Source organism: Anomaloglossus baeobatrachus, chromosome 4 (genome assembly GCF_048569485.1).
Source record: "Anomaloglossus baeobatrachus isolate aAnoBae1 chromosome 4, aAnoBae1.hap1, whole genome shotgun sequence".
NCBI lineage: Eukaryota > Metazoa > Chordata > Amphibia > Anura > Aromobatidae > Anomaloglossus > Anomaloglossus baeobatrachus.
The window spans coordinates 173,807,051-173,826,787 of record NC_134356.1 but is presented as its reverse complement, the minus strand read 5'-3'; the positions used below and the strand labels follow the sequence as shown (position 1 = coordinate 173,826,787).

Sequence of the window (19,737 nt, the reverse complement as noted above, 5' to 3'; positions counted from 1 at the left end):
TGGCGACAGCCCCACGGGTTTCACCAAAGTCATGGCATCCGTCGTGGCGGTCCTGCACTCTCAGGGCCACTCGGTGATCCCCTACTTAGACGACCTCCTAGTCAGGGCCCCTTCTCGGGTGTCGTGTCAACAAAGCCTTACAGTGGACTCCGATAGAATCGTCCCCTTAGATCAATATCCTGGAGATAAGGGCAGTATATCTAGCCCTATTGGCTTTCCATCGGTGGCTGGAGGGCAGGCAGATCCGAATCCAGTCGGACAACGCCACTGCCGTCGCCTACATCAACCACCAAGGCGGCACTCGCAGTCGTCAAGCCTTCCAGGAAGTCCGGCGGATTCTGCAGTGGGTGGAAGCCACAGGCTCCACCATCTCCGCAGTTCACATCCCGGGCGTAGAAAACTGGGAAGCAGATTTTCTCAGTCGTCAGGGCATGGACGCGGGGGAATGGTCTCTACACCCAGATGTGTTTCGAGAGATCTGTCGCCGCTGGGGAACGCCGGACGTCGATCTCATGGCGTCACGACACAACAACAAGGTCCCGGCCTTCATGGCACGGTCTCAGGATCACAGAGCTCTGGCAGCGGACGCTTTAGTCCAGGATTGGTCGCAGTTTCGACTGCCTTATGTGTTTCCCCCTCTGGCGATGCTGCCCAGGGTACTACGCAAGATCAGGTCCGACTGCCGTCGCGCCATTCTCGTCGCTCCAGACTGGCCGAGGCGGTCGTGGTATCCGGATCTGTGGCATCTCACGGTGGGTCAACCGTGGGCACTTCCAGACCGCCCAGACTTGCTGTCACAAGGCCCGTTTTTCCATCTGAATTCTGTGGCCCTCAACCTGACTGTGTGGCCATTGAGTCCTGGCTCCTAGCGTCTTCAGGGTTATCTCAGGATGTCATTGCCACCATGAGACAAGCCAGGAAGCCAACGTCTGCCAAGATCTATTACAGGTCTTGGCAAATCTTCCTATCCTGGTGCGCTGATAACGGTTTTCCTCCATGGCCGTTTGCCTTACCCACATTCCTTTCATTCCTACAATCTGGAATGGACAAGGGTTTGTCCCTCGGCTCTCTCAAGGGCCAAGTATCGGCGCTCTCCGTGTTTTTTCAAAAGCGTCTAGCCAGGCTTCCGCAGGTCCGCACGTTCCTGCAGGGGGTCTGCCACATGGTCCCACCTTACAAACGTCCGTTGGAACCTTGGGATCTTAACAGGGTCCTGACGGCTCTTCAAAAGCCGCCTTTTGAGCCGCTGCGGGATGTCTCTCTCTCCCGTCTTTCGCAGAAGGTGGCCTTCCTGGTGGCAGTCACATCACTTCGGAGAGTGTCTGAGCTTGCAGCGCTGTTATGCAAAGCCCCCTTCCTGGTCTTTCACCAGGATAAGGTGGTTCTGCGTCCTGTCCCGGAATTTCTCCCTAAGGTGGTATCCCCTTTTCATCTAAATCAGGATATCTCCTTGCCTTCCTTTTGCCCTAATCCAATTCACCAGTGTGAAAAGGATTTGCACTCTTTGGATCTAGTGAGAGCACTCCGGTTCTACGTGTCTCGCACGACGCCCCTGCGCCGTTCAGATGCGCTCTTTGTCCTTGTCGCTGGCCAGCGTAAGGGCTCTCAGGCCTCCAAGTCAACCTTGGCTCGGTGGATCAAGGAACCGATTCTCGAGGCCTACCGTTCTTCTGGGCTTCCGCTCCCTTCAGGGCTGAAAGCCCATTCTACCAGAGCCGTAGGTGCGTCCTGGGCATTGCGGCACCGGGCGACGGCTCAGCAGGTGTGTCAGGCAGCTACGTGGTCTAGTCTGCACACTTTCACGAAGCACTATCAAGTGCATACCTATGCTTCGGCAGACGCCGGTCTAGGTAGGCGAGTCCTTCAGGCGGCGGTTGCCCACCTGTAAGAGGGGGCCGTTTTCGGCTCTTTTTATTGAGGTATTCTTTTACCCACCCAGGGACTGCTCTTGGACGTCCTAATTGTCTGGGTCTCCCAATGGAGCGACAAAGAAAAAGGGAATTTTGTTTACTTACCGTAAATTCCTTTTCTTCTAGCTCCTATTGGGAGACCCAGAACCCGCCCCTGTGCCCTTCGGGCTGGTTGTTCTTTTGTGTACACATGTTGTTGATGTTGAATTGTTCTTTTGGTTCATGGTCTTCAGTTCTCCGAACATCCTTCGGATTGAATTTACCCTAGACCAATTTATAAGTTTTCTCCTTCCTGCTTTTGCACCAAAACTGAGGAACCCGTGGTCCACGGTAGGGTGTATAGGCAGAGGGGAGGGGTTACACTTTTTAAAGTGTAATACTTTGTGTGGCCTCCAGAGGCAGAAGCTATACACCCAATTGTCTGGGTCTCCCAATAGGAGCTAGAAGAAAAGGAATTTACGGTAAGTAAACAAAATTCCCTTTATCTATTATCTATTCCCCTAAATATCTATCTATCTCTGTATTATCTATCTATCTATCTATCTCTGTATTATCTATCTATCTATATCTATCTCTGTATTATCTATCTATCTATCTATTTCTGTATTATCTATCTATCTATCTATCTATCTATCTCTGTATTATCTATCTATTATCTATCTATTATCTATTCCCCTAAATATCTATTATCTATCTATATCTATCTCTGTATTATCTATCTCTGTATTATCTATCTATCTATCTATATCTATCTCTGTATTATCTATCTATTATCTATCTATTATCTATTCCCCTAAATATCTATTATCTATCTATATCTATCTCTGTATTATCTATCTCTGTATTATCTATCTATATCTATCTCTGTATTATCTATCTCTGTATTATCTATCTATTTTTTTTTTCATTTTCAACGTGCTTTATTGCTGTAAAAGCATTAAAAAACGCAGGGACCAACCTGAAAAAAACACACCAAAAACGCACCAAAACACACGTGCGTTATTAGTGCGTTTTTTTAACGCAGGTGCACTAATCCTTCACTCGCAAGAAATTTCTTAAGAAAAATCATTTTTCTAGTGTGAACGTAGCCTAAAGGCCGCTTTACACACTGCGATATCGGTCCCGATATCGCTAGTGTGGGTACCCCCCCCATCTGTTCTGTGACACGGGCAAATCGCTGCCCGTGCCGCACAACATCGCCCAGACCCGTCACACATACTTACCTGCCCGGCGACGTCACTGTGACCGGCGAACCGCCTCCTTTCTAAAGGGGCGGTCCGTGCGGCGTCACAGCGAGGTCACTGAGCGGCCGCCCAATAGAAGCGGAGTGGCGGAGATGAGCGGGACGTAACATCCCGCCCACCTCCTTCCTTCCGCATAGCGGCCGGGAGGCAGGTAAGGAGAGCTTCCTCGTTCCTGCGGCGTCACACGTACCGATGTGTGCTGCCGCAGGAACGAGGAACAACTTCGTTACTGCTGCAGTAATGATAATCGAGAATGGACCCCCATGTCACCGATGAGCGATTTTGCACGTTTTTGCGACGATGCAAAATTGCTCATCGGTGTCACACGCAACAACATCGCTAATGCGGCCGGATGTGCGTCACAAATTGTGTGACCCAAACGACTCCGCATTAGCGATGTCGCAGCGTGTAAAGCCCCCTTAAGTGTATATTCACATGTGCAAATCTTCTGTGTACAAAAGTCCGCACAGATCTTGCGGTACATCCTTTTTGCTGCTTTGATGTTGCATTGAAAATGTATTCTTGTAAATTGGAAAGTCCACAGTGTGTCCGCCACATGTGAACATTCCCTAACAAGGGGCACATGACTTCTTGGTCCCACTCACTGGACCCCAGAATCGAGGGCACGTCCCACTTTCTGACGTGGCTTTTACAGTATGTTAAAGTTTGCGCTATGTGACGCCATATAGCACAAGCATAAATATAGTATTGTTTTTTTTCTACAGGTGACGCGTGCAAGTACTTCGTAGACAGTGGTGGATTAAGGCTTCTCTATAATTTAGTCGAATCCAGCAGTCACTCCTGGGTAAAGGAAGCCTCCTTATTCACGCTGGCGGTCTTGGCACGAAGCAACGGTAAAGATGACCCCAATTCTGACAATTTATTGTAAAATGGTCCAAAATATTTTTAATATTTCTATCCTGACTTCCATTCCAGTGTATTGTCAGCAAATCCTGAGCACCGCCGAATACTTTAGAGAGATCTGCACAATCTTATCAGATGAGGGGTCTTCGGTAAATCTAAAGCAGATGTGTATCTCCATGATCCTGCTCTTGGTGTCTAATAACAGTAAGTCCTCACTTCAGCTGTCTGGGAACTGTTCACACTAAGTTTAGTAGTTCTGCTACATCCTAGTCGTTTCAGCGCTGTCCGTCATCCGGTTTGCCCAGTTCAAGGCCACTTTGGAAATCAGTGGACAGTACAGATGTGAATTGATCAGCAGGACCCTAGTCCAGTGGCCACGTCACTATTCCGTGGCCGCTGAACAGGATCCCTGCGGATGACTCTGACTGACTGCGACTCTTGTGTCTTCCCGCCTCCGGACCACGTCGCTCTGGAAGGGTGTAGTGGCGGTGCACGCGGGGGGGGGTTGGGGTGGTTGTTTGGTAAAGTTCGTGACGCCACCCACGGTTTGTGGTGATTGTATGGTGGACACCACCGCTGAAGTTGACTAGGCCTCCCGGGGACGGTGTTATGCAGCTTGGTGTTAACCCCTCCATGGGCAGGGGCGAGGGTCCCGGGGGCCCGCGGGAAGGTGAGGTCCGGGGTGCAGGGCGCAGTGTTGCGGTGCAGCGCGGTGTGGTGCCTGACGGCATTGGTGTACTCACTCTGACACAAGATAACGGAGTCTCTGGTAAACCAAACGGTAGAATGGACGGGGCCCACAGCCGTCTGCGGTGTTCTCCCTGAACAGGCTGGTGATGGCTGTCGTTTCCCTGCACCTGTGTTATGTAGTTTTTGACTCCTGTGCCTGGACACTGGTAATCCGCTCCCCGGCGTGTAAGTGTCGTAGGAGCCCGTTTGCCCGCAGACGCTGGCCCTTTGGATCTCTTGCCTTTGGCAGTGGCACTTATCCGGGATGGTTGGGCTGTTGCCGTCAATCGGGACTTGGGTGGGAATGAACCCCTGAGGTTCAGACCGCAATCAGTAAATTCGACTATCAGGGCGGCTTCTAGGCTAGTCGTGGTCTGAGTACCCTGCCTGGTGCCTGGCTCCAATCAGCTCCCCGGTTTGGTACCGGCGGGCCACCGCCCGACCCCGGTCCTACGGTTCCACCGACCGTTCACCAACTCCTGCAGACGGCCACCACCGTCTGCCGACCTTGCTGGAGGTGTCTGGGCTCCGACCCAGACACCTAGACAGTCTGTGGCAGGCCTGGTCCCAGGTCTGCCTGTGCATGTCTTTACTCTTCTCCTCTCCACTCTCTCTCACTGACTCTGACTGACTGCGACTCTTGTGTCTTCCCGCCTCCAGGACTGTGAACTCCTCGGTGGGCGGAGTCAACCGCCTGGTTCCGCCCCACCTGGTGTGGACATCAGATCCTGGAGGATGGCAACAAGGATTTTTGTTTGACTGTGGTCACCTGTCCGGAGAAGGGGTGTGTGTGGTGTTGTATCTGAGACTACCTGGCTAGTCTAGGGTGTCACATTCCCCCTTAGTTTAACGCAGACCGTCCACGGGCTGCCCGTCCATCACCGGTTTTATTTTTCTGAAAAAGATATAAACAATTGAAAAACATTCAAACAAGCACTTTTCATTTCTTCTCTTACGGGAGGCACATTACTTGAACCCTTACAACGGGAACATTTTTAATTATAACAGGGAACGGGTCCATGTCCTTCCGCTTTCCCACCCAAGCAATCTGCACCTTGATGCTGCCCCTAAGAAATGGGCAGCACGCCTTTTCCCCAGTCCGGAAACAGGAACCTGGCCAGGGTCCCCAAGCGGGAACGGGTACGGTGCTTCGCACCCGGCAGTCACTCAGAGGCCCCACGTCCAGGGGACCCCTGACCCGGAGGATGGTCACCGGTTCTGACGGTGACCGAACCCCAGCCTGCTCTGCTGCGGGTCCCTCCTCCAACCAGCCTCTCCGGAGACTGGCAGTTGTTGGAAGGGCAATTGGGGGCATTATTTACAAGCCCAATAGTTATTGGGTGGCTTGCTAGTTCTCAGCCTTGTCTTTGGGGAATAGGGACAACATCAGTCCCAACAGGGACGGGCATTTCAGTAGCCAGGTCCGCTACCATAAAACAAAACTGTAGGGTCCCAACGGAGACTTGCTGTAGGGTAAAACGTTGCTGCCGACGCAGCCTCTTCCAGTCACTTTCCCCTGTCCACCACAGGGCAGCACGGGTCCCCAATGCCACACTCACGGTGGCACTGTCCATAAAGACCCCGTCTTCCACTGCTTGTGATGCGGGTACGGTGAACTGGGCTCCACTTACAGAACTGTCCTCGCTCCTCTAACTCCCTGCCGTCCTCCACCAGGGGCTCCGACCCCTGATGGCGCCCACCGAGGCTCCGACCCCGGCGGCGTTCAACAAGTCAAGCGGGGTCCGGCCCTTCCACCCAGCGTACCAGATGGCGTCCCACGGAGAACTCAGGGACGTTCAACAAAGGAAGACGGTGATGCAGGGACGGGACCTTTAAAACTTCAACTTTAAAACATTGAACTTTAAACTTCAGGGGTTAATGCTTTGCGGTTCTCCGGCCCCGTCTTAAGGCCGGCCGTTCTCAGGGCACGCACCCGCAAAGTGCCCTGGCTGCCTGCAGTACCTGCAGATCGCTACCATCATGTCTCCGAAGACGCCAACAACGAGCGGGGCCTCATCCTCCGAGACGGACGCCGTATCGTCTCCCGAGCTCCTGCCATCTGTCGTCTCTGGTTCCGACTTGGGGGCTGTGGGATCTTCCAAACCGAGCGCCGTTCTCATCAAGGCTGGGCGAACTGCCGGGGCCGACATCCTTCCTGCGGCAGGCGGGTCACCGCCAGCTGCTGCACGGGGGGGGGGGTCACCATGGTACCTCTGGGCCCGCCGCCCCTGCGACCGGAGTGGGAGCCACCCGCTGGCTAGCTAATTTACCTTCAGGCCCCGCCACTCCGGTGACGGGTGCCGCTCCGCTCCCGTCCGGCAACGCCGACAATTTCCTTTTTCTTCTCCTGCGAGCATCAGTAGCCGCCCGCTTACCTGCTCCCCCTTGGCCTTTCTGCAGCACCTCTCTCTTTGGGGGTGAAGCTTCACCTTCGCGCCTTCACTGCTCGGGAAAGACGACTCGATCGGGAAACTTTTGCGCCCAAAATGGCGGATCTTCAGATTTTTCAGCGGGACGCTGCTGACGAGAACCACAAGGCGCACTTCTACTGGTAAGTAGACTGGATCGATCCTGTTCGTGACGCCAAAAGAGGTCGATGTGTACCACCCCTCGGCTGCGGCTGCCGAGCCGCTCGGATCCGGACTCGTTTGTCGGTGGCTCGAGCGCCTCCGGACCCGGGGGTCACGTCGCTCTAGAAGGGTGTAGCGGCGGTGTATGCAGGGGGGGTTTGGGGTGGTTGTTTGTTAAAGTTCGTGACGCCACCCACGGGTTGTGGTGATTGTATGGTGGACACCACCGCTGCCTTTTACTAGGCCTCTCGGGGACGGTGTTATGCAGCTTGGTGTTACCCCCTCCGTGGGCAGGGGCGAAGGTCCCGGGGGCCCGCGGGAAGGTGAGGTCCGGGGTGCAGGGCGCAGTGTTGCGGTGCAGCGTGGTGTGGTGCTGACGGCATTGGTGTAATCACTCTGACACAAGATAACGGAGTCTTTGGTAAACCAAACGGTAGAATGGATAGGGCCCACAGCCGGCTTCGGTGTTCTCCCTCGATAGGCTGGTGATGGCTGTCGTTCCTGTGTTATGTAGTTTTTGACTCCTGTGCCTGGACACTGGTAGTCCGCTCCCCGGCGTGTAAGTGTCGTAGGAGCCCGTTTGCCCGCAGACGCTGGCCCTTTGGATCTCTTGCCTTTGGCGGTGGCACTTATCCGGGATGGTTGGGCTAATGCCGTCAATCGGGACTTGGGTGGGAATGAACCCCTGAGGTCCAGACCGCAATCAGTAAATTGGACAATCAGGGCAGCTTCTAGCCTAGTCGGGGTCTGAGTACCCTGCCTGGTGCCTGGCTCCAATCGGCTCCCTGGTTCGGTACCGGCGGGCCACCGCCCGACCCCGGTCCTACGGTTCCACCAACCATTCACCAACTCCTGCAGACGGCCACCACCGTCTGCCGACCTTGCTGGAGGTGCCTGGGCTCCGACCCAGACATCTAGACAGTCTGTGGCAGGCCTGGTCCCAGGTCTGCCTGTGCACGTCTTTACTTCTCTCCTCTCCACTCTCTCTCACTGACTCTGACTGACTGCGACTCTTGTGTCTTCCCGCCTCCAGGACTGTGAACTCCTCGGTGGGCAGAGTCAACCGCCTGGCTCCACCCCACCTGGTGTGGACATCAGACCCTGGAGGGTGGCAACAAGGATTTTTGTTTGACTGTTGTTACCTGTCCGGGGAAGGAGTGTGTGTGGTGTTGTGTCTGTGACTACCTGGCTAGTCCAGGGTGTCACATATACCAGGATGCAGCCATTATGGGGACATGTATACCGGGATGGGGCTATTATGGGGGCATGTATACCAGGATGCGTCCACTATGGGGACATGTATGTATACCGGGATGGGGCTATTATGGGGGCATGTATAACAGGATGGGGACATCTATGGCAGGATGCGACCATGATGGTGACATCTATATCAGGATTGTCCCATTATGGAGACATTTATATCAGGATGGATCCATGATCCATTTATATCATGATGAGGACATATGTACCAGCATGGGGTTAGGATGTGGATATATCTCAGGATGGGCTATGATAGGGATATATATATACCAGGGTGGACCCATTACGGGGACATGTATACCAGGATGGGGACATTTATGCCAGGATGGGACCATGATGATGACATCTATACCAGGATGGGGCCATTATGGAGACATCTATACCAGGATGAGGCCATGATGGGGACATATATATCAGGATGGGGACATATGTACCAGGATGGGGTCAGGATGTGGATATATACCAGGATGGGCTATGATGGGGATATATATATACGAGGATTTAGCCATGATGAGGTCATACACCAGGATGAGGGACATATTTACCAGGAAGTAGCCCAGGATGGGGGACATTAGGCCAGGATTGGGGGCAGTACTACAAATGAAGGGGGAGGGGAGCAACTCATATGTCTTTATAGGATTTAGAGCGCTATAGCGGCCCATACATCTGACCAGCATATGGGTGGGGGTCCAGGCTCAAACTTTGCAGTGGGGCCCATCGGACTCTAGTTATGCCTCTGTTACCACCCATCGTGATATATTAGACCTGGGGAAACTCATTGCAAAAATATGCTCATAAGTAGCGCTTCACTTCAGCGAGAGGCTTATGCTCCTCACAGGGTATAAATCCAATACCTGGATGTCAGTCCATCCTTATGTTGGTATGTACAACTATATATAGGAAACTGATATTAAATTGTGGCCAATATCACACAGTATGGACCACGATGTCAGAAATAGCCACAGGTCTCCTGATCCAAATTCAGCAGCCTCATAGGCATTTACAAGACTGTCGATTTCAGGGCAGGAGACCCACAGTCAGTCTGTACTAAGTCCGAGCTACACGGATGTGTGACACCAGCATACGTGTTCACATCTACATTCTCAATTCAGATTCTCCACTATGTAATTAAACAACAAATCATTTCATCTCACACCCTATATTATTGTCCCCAATGGAACCTATTGATGTATAATGGAGTCTGCTGGAAAGAAAAGCCTCAGGAATGAATGAGATCTAAAGTGGCATTAGGTGAAAAAAAAAATCCGCATCAAAATCCGCGGCAAATCCGCGGTAAATCCGCGGCAAAAAAAAGGTGTGGATTTGCCGCAAAAGTCGCGGATTTTCATGCAGAAAAATCCGCAGGGACATTCTACCGTGGACACATAGCCTAACTCTTCCTTATAAAATAGTTAGCAACTGCCTGCAGCCTTACATCAAGCATAATGCTGAGCCATACATCACCAAGCACAATGCTGAGCCGTACATCACCAAGCACAATGCTGAGCCGTACATCACCAAGCACAATGCTGAGCCGTATATCTCCCAAGCACAATGCTGAGCCGTACATCACCAAGCACAATGCTGAGCCTTACATCGCCAAGCACAATGCTGAGCCATATATTACCAAGAACAACGCCGAGTCATATATCACCAACCACAATTCTGAGCCATACATCACCAAGCACAATGCTGAGTCGTATATCACCAAGCACAATACTGAACCATACAATACCAAGCACAATGCTGAGCCATACATCACAAAACACAATGCTGAGCCATCCATCACCAAGCACAATGCTGAGCCATACATCACCAATCACAGTGCTGAGCCGTACATCACCAAGCACAATGGTGAGCTATACATCACCAAGCACAATGCTGAGCCGTATATCACTAAGCACAACGCCGAGTCATATAATCACCAAGCACAATGCCGAGTCGTATATCACCAAGTACAATGCTGAGCCATACATCACCAAGCACAATGCAGAGTCGCATATCACCAAGCAAGATGTAAAAGTACAGTAAGACTGTGTTTTATGTCTGAAATCATTGTGTTTCCTTAGGATTTGCCCAAGATTACTTTGCCTCTATTGGAGGGCTAGAAATATTGGCTGATATTCTCTCCCACCTAGTGAATGGTTTAGAAGAAAGAAGTTTGGATTTCAGGCTTGCTATCTTGGTTATGGAAACTTTGGACACGTGCATCACAGGAAACTGTAAGTTAACAAGGCTGTACATGGAGAACTGCAAGTGGCACATGGCCACACAATCCCACAGTGTGGACTTTTCCCATCACCATGTGCATGGTATTCTGTCCACCTCTGCCTTGGTCGGTCATTTGATAGGTTACATATACCAATGAGGTATTTTGCTACTTGAATATAATATAAAGTTCAGCAATAATAAGCAAAGGACTTGTTGATAAAAAGAGTCATAATTCTCCATACGACCCAAGAGTGTAGCAACCGTGACCGGGCCCGGAAGTACAGGGGACCCGCTGGCCCCAGCTTCTGCTTCAGCTGGATGTGCAGCCGAGAGCACTAATTCAGCTGAAATACATTGCAGCACATAGACGCGTCGGGTTCCTACACTGCGATGTGCCAGCTGCCAATTAAGGCTACATTCACACGACTGTTCCGTTTTTACAGTCAGCAAAAAACGGTCCACAGATGCATCCGTGCGGCATCCGTGTGATAACCACATCCGTCCCGTTCCATGTACAGTCCATGTGTCATCCGTGTGAGTTCTGTTTTTTTGCAGACCGCAAAAAGCGGAAGGAGAGTTCCATAGAGTCCAGGGTATCTGGCCAGATGCTGGTCCCCATATAAGGTCAATGGGGAGCAGAATCCGGCAGAAAGAGGTAGGAGTAAACGCTACATACTCACCGAACACTGGGCGGCTGTCACACTGCTCCCGTGGCAGCTCTTTGCTCTTCCGAAGCCGGCTGCTCATTAGGCTCATTTCATATTCACTGTTTCCATGCTCATCGGCATCTGTGATTGGTTGCAGTCAGACATGCCCCCACGCTAAGTGACAGCTGTCTGACTGCAACCAATCACAGCCGCCGGTGGGCGGGTCTAAATCGTACAATACAATAAATAAATGAATAATTTAAAAACAAATGGCGTGCGGTCCCCCCCAATTTTGATACCAGCCAAGGTAAAGCCTCACAGCTGCTTGCTAGTATTCTCAGGCTGAGAAAACTCACATTATTGAAAGCCCCCCAGCCTAAAAATATCAGCCAGCAGCCGCCCGGAATTGCCACATTCATTACATGCGACAGTCCCAGAGCTTTACCCGGCTCATCCCGAATGCCCTGGTGCAGTAGCAAACTGGGTAATATATCGGGTTGATACCAGCTGTGTAATGTCACCTGGCATCGAGCCCTGGGGTTAGTGATGTCACGGCGTCTATCAGATGCTCGATATCACTAACACAGTCAGTAATAAAAACAAAAAGACGACAAACAAATTTTTATTTGACAAAAACACTCCCTAAAACATTCCCTCTTTCAGCAATTTATTAAAAAGAAAAACAAATCTGGGTCAAGCGTAATCCAATAAGGGGGTCCCACGATGATCCAAACCATACTCAGTGTCCCAGTCAATGAAGAACAGAATGTTCCCCATTGTCTGGAAAAGCAGTGCAATGACCTGAGCTAACATCAATAGGTCATCCCAGGTCACTGCAAGGAATAACAAGTGCTAACGTCATGAGTTTAGCTAGGTACATTACGTGCGGTGATGAGATCCGCTGTACTCCTGACGTCAGCACTCTCCACTGACTCCCATTGTCTGCTGCATTCACAAGCAAAGTATCGCGAGCGGCCTGTGACATAACAGCTAGTCACAGTCTCTGCCCGCTCACGAGACTTGATGTGAGAACGTGGCAGGCATGGAAGCCAGTGACAAGCGCTATCTTCAGGAGTGCAGGCATTTATCACTACAGGTAATGAACTTTGCTAACCTCCTGATGTTGGTGCTCGTCATTCCCGCAGCTGCTCACACACTGCAGTGCGGGCAGATGCTGACATACTGCAGTATGGGCAGATGCTGACATACTGCAGTGCGGGCAGTTGCTGACACACTGCAGTGCAGGCAGATGCTGACACACTGCAGTGCGGGCAGATGCTGACACACTGCAGTAGGGGCAGATGCTGACACACTGCAGTGCGGGCAGATGCTGACACACTGCAGTGCGGGCAGATGCTGACATACTGCAGTGTGGGCAGATGCTGACATACTGCAGTGTGGGCAGATGCTGACATACTGCAGTGTGGGCAGATGCTGACATACTGCAGTGTGGGCAGGTGCTGACATACTGCAGTGTGGGCAGATGCTGACATACTGCAGTGTGGGCAAATGCTGACATACTGCAGTGTAGGCAGATGCTGACATACTACAATGTGGGCAGATGCTGACATACTGCAGTGTGGGCAGATGCTGACATACTGCAGTGTGGGCAGATGCTGACATACTGCAGTGTGGGCAGATGCTGACATACTGCAGTGTAGGCAGATGCTGACATACTGCAGTGTAGGCAGATGCTGACATACTGCAATGTGGGCAGATGCTGACATACTGCAGTGTGGGCAGATGCTGACACACTGAAGTGCCAGCAGCTGCAGGGCTGGCTGGTAGTGGAAGACAGACTGTAGGGGCACCCGAAGGATGTCACATGGAAGTGCTTCCGTGTGGCTTACGGGGATTTTGCGGATCCATTGAGTTGTATTGTGTCACGGTCCGCAATTATGGAACAGAATAGGACATGTTCCATAATAAAAAGGACATTGAAAAGATAGTCCTGTTAGAAAGTCCACAAAAAAACAGGAACTGAACAGGACAGACGGAAAGGTCGTCTGAATGAGCCCTAAGGCTTTGACTATTCACTGCTCCCCACACTCAAAATCCAGGCATGAGGAGCAGGGAATATGCCAGCACCCGGCAGCTGACTGTACTGTAAGTGGGCACACTGCGCATGACAGTGACATTATGCACTGTACCGCTTACTCGCTGGTCAGTTGCGGCATGTCATCATCAGAGGAGGACACTGGAGAGTGGAGGGAGGGTAAGTATAATAATTTATTTCTTCGGCGCTCCATTGGGAGACCCAGACGATTGGGTGTATAGCTACTGCCTCCGGAGGCCACACAAAGCATTACACTAAAAAGTGTAAGGCCCCTCCCCTTCTGGCTATACACCCCCAGTGGGATCACTGGCTCACCAGTTTTCTGCTTTGTGCGAAGGAGGTCAGACATCCACGCATAGCTCCACTGTTTAGTCAGCAGTAGCTGCTGACTATATCGGATGGAAGAAAAGAGGGCCCATATTGGGCCCCCAGCATGCTCCCTTCTCACCCCGCTTGTGGTTTGTAAGGTTGAGGTACCTATTGCTGGTACGGAGGCTGGAGCCCACATGCTGTTTTCCTTCCCCATCCCCCTGAGGGGCTCTGAGGAAGTGGGATCTTACCGGCCCCAAAGCCCTGAGGCCGGGCTCCATCCACAGACCCATTGAACCTGCTGGATACGGAGCTGGGTACCGTTCAGGGACATGGCCCTGCACCATTCAGGTACTCTGTGTCCCCGTACACACAGGCACAGCACGCTCCAGACTTGCTGGGTGTGCTAGTGCGCCGGGGACAGTAAAGGGTTACAGTCACTGCAGCCTTGCTGAGTGACTTTATGTATTGGGAACTACCGCGCCGGACGCTCCGGGAGCGGCGGCGCGGCTGGGACTTGTAGTGCGCCGGGGACTTAGCGCCGACCGCGCTTTTACGGCGGCGGCGCTTATAAATCCAGTCCCCGGCTTTTGCGGCCTAGCTCCGCTTCGTTCCCGCCCCCACCCTGTCAATCAGGGTAGGGGAGAGACGCTGTACAATCAGCAGCGCCGAGGGCTGGAGCCTTATTTACATGCTCCAGCCCTCTCACTGGACACTGTGGGACGCCGGTTTCCCGCTCTGACTTGGGGCACGCCCACGGCCCGCCCCTACACACACGAGCTGGAGAAGACGCCGGCAGCCATTCCTGCAGTCCGAGCTGAGAGAACGGACTCTGGGCAACCAGGCACAGGACTAGGGCGACCACACACCCGCTTATAGGCGGGCGGTAAGCGGCACCTGAAGTGCTGACACTAAATACCGCAGTTGTCCATTTGTATTTTAGGCTTACACTGCATAGGTCGCTATTTTTGGCTATATGCCCTCTTAGATGGCGACACATCAGCAGCAGGAAAGCAGGGGTGCTAAGGCACAGGCTTTCTATGCTGCTTGTATTGCACGTACTGAAGTGTTCATGTGTATTTATGCTTGGATGCTATACACTGCACTGTACGGTCGCTAGTCTTGGCTATATTCGCCATAGAATGGCTAGACTACAGCAGCAGAAAAGCAAGGGTGCTGAGGCACAGGTTTTTTTCTATGCTGCTTGTATTGCAGGTGTTGCAGTGTTCATTTGTACTTATGCTTGTATGCTATACATTGCACTGTATGGTCGCTATTCTGGGCTATATTCCCCTAGATGGCTAGTCTACAGCAGCAGAAAAGCAGGGGTGCCAAGGCACAGGCTTTCTATGCTGCTTGTATTGCATGTGCTGCAGTGTTCATTTGTACTTTATGCTTGTATGCTATACATTGCACTGTACGGTCGCCATTCTTGGCTCTATACTCCTAGATGGCTAGTCGGCAGCAGCATATAAGCAACACAGGCTTTCGTTGCTGTTTTTACTGCATGTGATACTGTTCCACGGCACTGAACCCCATTGTGTGCAATGCTCCCCTGTAGCACTTGGTCAGCCGGGGTCTTTACTTGACGTGGCCAAAGGAACCACCTCTCAACCCTGTCCAAGGACAGGGACGGAGTTGCAATGGGATAGAGACTTGCAGTCCGGACAGGCCATGGGCAATCTGGATCATTGCTCCCTGGCCACCCTCATTTGGAATAAAATCGGTGCTCCGGGGGGTCCCAGGAAGACTCTCTGTATGATGAGGCAGACGTAGCTCATCAGGACTTGATCCTGACACCGCTCTCAATCCGGATACACCGGATGGTGACGCCATAAGGAATGATCCTATAGCGTCCATCAATGGAATGTTGGATTTTTCTCCCTCAGCTCCCCCAGCGGAGGAGTCAGCTTCACAGCAGGAGAAGTCCCATTTCAGTGGCTCAAACGTATATTGAGTATTGTTCTGGCCACGCTGACTTCAGAGAAGCAGTCCAGGAACACCACGCTTCCCAGAGAAGCGTTTTCTCCAAACGGATTAAGGATACACGTTATCCCTTCCCCCCTGACGTGGTCAAGCGCTGGACCCAGGGTCCAAAGGTGGATTCTCCAATCTCCAGGCTTGCGGCTAGAGCCATAGTTGCAGTGGAGATGGGACTTCACTTAAAGATGCCATTGACAGACAGATGGACTCTGGTTGAAATCTGTCTATGAGGCTATCGGCGTGTCGGTTGCTCCGGCATTCACAGCCGTATGGGCACCCTAAGCTTTTCAGCTGTTCTTGCGCAGCTGGTCTTGAGCACATGTACATCTGCGCCGCAGGGGCGTCCGTAACCTCGCAATGTCTGCATTGCGACTTACCCTATTAATGCTGTCCTGGAAGGACAGTCGAGGTTTCGGTCCTTCCCAGGCCCGGGCAGGTCCCAATTGTCCTCGTCCAAAAGGGCTGAAAAGCCTCAGAGGGGCTCAGCTTCCGGCCGGGCTCAATCACGCCCAAGGAAGGCAGCCGGAGGAACCGCTACCAAGGCGGTCTCCTCATGACTCTCAGCTCTCTCATCTCTCCGCATCCGCGGTTGATGGCAGACTCGCTCGCCTTTGGCGACATTTAGCTGCCACAGGTCACAGACCGGTGGGTGAGGGTCAGTGTGCCCACGTGCACAGGACAGAGTTCTGTTCTCGTCCTCCGACTCGATTCTTCAGAACCTCCCCACCGAGCCGATGCTCTTCTGCAGGCAGAAGGAGTGGTAATCCCTGTTCCTCTTCAGGAACAAGACACGGTTTTCCTCCAATCTGGTTGTGGTGCCAAAAAAGGATGGCTCTTTCCGTTCCGTTCTGGACCTAAAACTGCTGAACAAGCACGTGGAGGCCAGGCGGTTCCGGATGATACCCTCCGCTCCGTCTTTGCCTCAATGTCTCAAGGAAATTTCCTAGCATCAATAGACATCAAAGATGCTTATCTCCACGTGCCGATTGCTACAGAGCACCACTGTTTTTTCTACATCTTCAGTTCGTAGCTCTGCCATTCGGTCTGGCGACAGCCTCACGGGTGTTCACCAAGGTCATGGCGGCAGTGGTAGCAGTCTTGCACTCACAGGGACACTCTGTGATCCCTTACTTGGACGATCTACTTGTCAAGGCACCCTCTCAAGAGGCATGCCAACTCAGACTGAATGTTGCGCTGGAGACTCTCCAGACGTTCGGGTGGATCATCAACTTCTCAAAGTCAAACCTGTCACGACCCAATCACTAACGTATCTTGGCATGGAGTTTCATACCCTCTCAGCGATAGTGAAGCTTCCGCTGGACAAGCAGCGGTCACTACAGACTGGGGTGCAGACTCTCCTTCAAGGTCAGTTGCACTCCTTAAGACGCCTCATGCACTTCCTCGGGAAGATGGTGGCGGCAATGGAGGCGGTTCCGGTTGCGCAGTTTCATCTGCGTCCACTTCAATGGGACATTCTCCGCCAATGGGACGGGAAGTCAACATCCCTGATCAGGAAAGTATCCCTTTCACAGACGGCAAGGACTCTCTGCAATGGTGGCTTCTTCCCACCTCATTATCACAGGGAAGATCCTTCCTACCACCGTCTTGGGCGGTGGTCACGACAGACGCGAGTCTGTCAGGGTGGGGAGCAGTTTTTCTCCACCACAGGGCTCAGGGTACGTGGACTCAGCAGGAGTCCACCCTTCAGATCAATGTTCTAGTAATCAGAGCAGTGTATCTTGCCCTACTAGCCTTCCAGCAGTGGCTGGAAAGAAGGCAGATCCGAATTGCAATCGGACAACTCCACAGTGGTGGCATACATCAACCACCAAGGGGGGACACGCAGTCGGCAAGCCTTCCAGGAAGTCCGGCGGATTCTGATGTGGGTGGAAGCCACGGCCTCCACCATATCCGCAGTTCACATCCCCGGCGTAGAAAACTGGGAAGCAGACTTCCTCAGTCGCCAGGGCATGGACGCAGGGGAATGGTCCCTTCACCCGGACGTGTTTCAGGAAATCTGTCGCCGTTGGGGAAGGCCGGACGTCGACCTAATGGCGTCCCGGCACAACAACAAGGTCCCAACCTTCATGGCACGGTCTCGCGATCACAGAGCTCTGGCGGCAGACGCCTTAGTGCAAGATTGGTCGCAGTTCCGGCTCCCTTATGTGTTTCCACCTCTGGCACTCTTGCCCGGAGTGCTACGCAAGATCAGATCCGACTGCAGCCGCGTCATACTCGTCGCCCCAGACTGGCCAAGGAGGGCGTGGTATCCGGATCTGTGGCATCTCACGGTCGGCCAACCGTGGGCACTACCAGACCGACCAGACTTACTGTCCCAAGGGCCGTTTTTTCCATCGGAATTCTGCGGCCCTGAACCTGACTGTGTGGCCATTGAGTCCTGGATCCTAGCGTCTTCAGGATTATCCCAAGGGGTCGTTGCCACCATGAGACAGGCTAGGAAGCCCACGTCCGCTAAAATCTACCACAGAACGTGGAGGATATTCTTATCCTGGTGCTCTGCTCAGGGAGTGTCTCCCTGGCCATTTGCATTGCCTACCTTTCTTTCTTTCCTGCAATCTGGGTTAGAAAAAGGTTTGTCGCTCGGCTCCCTTAAAGGACAGGTCTCGGCGCTATCCGTCTTTTTTCAGAAGCGTCTGGCACGACTTACTAAGGTGCGTACGTTCCTACAGGGGGTTTGCCATATCGTACCCCCGTACAAGCGGCCGTTAGATCCATGGGATCTGAACAGGGTACTAGTTGCCCTCCAGAAGCCGCCCTTCGAGCCTCTGAGGGAGGTTTCACTTTCTAGACTATCACAGAAAGTGGCTTTTCTGGTAGCGATCACATCTCTTCGGAGAGTGTCTGAGCTAGCAGCGCTGTCATCCAAGGCTCCTTTCCTGGTCTTCCACCAGGACAAGGTAGTGCTGCGTCCCATTCAGGAGTTTCTCCCGAAGGTGGTATCCTCTTTTCATCTTAATCAGGATATCTCTTTGCCTTCGTTTTGTCCTCATGCAGTTCATCGGTATGAGAAGGATTTACATTTGTTAGATCTGGTCAGAGCACTCAGAATCTACATTTCCCGCACGGCGCCCTTGCGCCGTTCGGATGCACTTTGTCCTTGTCGCTGGTAAGCGCAAAGGGTCGCAGGCTTTTAAGGCCACACTGGCTCGATGGATCAAAGAACCAATTCTTGAACCCTACCGTTCTGCTGGGCTTCCGGTTCCATCAGGGCTGAAGGCCCATTCTACCAGAGCCGTGGGTGCGTCCTGGGCATTGCGACACCAGGCTACGGCTCAACAGGTGTGCCAGGCAGCTACCTGGTCGAGTCTGCACACCAAACATTATCAGGTGCATACCTATGCTTCGGCGGACGCCAGCCTAGGTAAAAGAGTCCTGCAGGCGGCAGTTGCCTCCCCGTAGGGGAGGGCTGTCTTCGCAGCTCTAACATGAGGTATTCTTTACCCACCCAGGGACAGCTTTTGGACGTCCCAATCGTCTGGGTCTCCCAATGGAGCGCCGAAGAAGAAGGGAATTTTGTTACTTACCGTAAATTCCTTTTCTTCTAGCTCCTATTGGGAGACCCAGCACCCGCCCTGTTGTCCTTCGGGATTTTTGGGTTTTTTCGGGTACACATGTTGTTCATGTTGAACGGTTTTTCAGTTCTCCGATGTTACTCGGAGTGAATTTGTTTAAACCAGTTATTGGCTTTCCTCCTTCTTGCTTTTGCACTAAAACTGGTGAGCCAGTGATCCCACTGGGGGTGTATAGCCAGAAGGGGAGGGGCCTTACACTTTTTAGTGTAATGCTTTGTGTGGCCTCCGGAGGCAGTAGCTATACACCCAATCGTCTGGGTCTCCCAATAGGAGCTAGAAGAAAAGGAATTTACGGTAAGTAACAAAATTCCCTTCTTTGTTTACTGTGTGTGGCGCTTGGGGGTATCATATGTACCAGGAT

The 19,737-nt window shown here is 52.3% G+C and overlaps 1 protein-coding gene across 1 annotated transcript in view; it reads left to right on the top strand.

Moving 5' to 3' along the window:
• The window catches only part of LOC142302352 (telomere repeats-binding bouquet formation protein 1-like), a 152,269-nt gene that overhangs the window by 86,302 nt on the left and 46,230 nt on the right, over positions 1-19,737 (top strand). Inside the window, exons 13-15 of the mRNA XM_075343411.1 lie at positions 3,880-4,008; positions 4,091-4,222; positions 10,647-10,799. Of these exons, the coding sequence (XP_075199526.1) occupies positions 3,880-4,008; positions 4,091-4,222; positions 10,647-10,799 (414 nt within the window). The remainder of the gene's footprint in view (positions 1-3,879; positions 4,009-4,090; positions 4,223-10,646; positions 10,800-19,737) is intronic.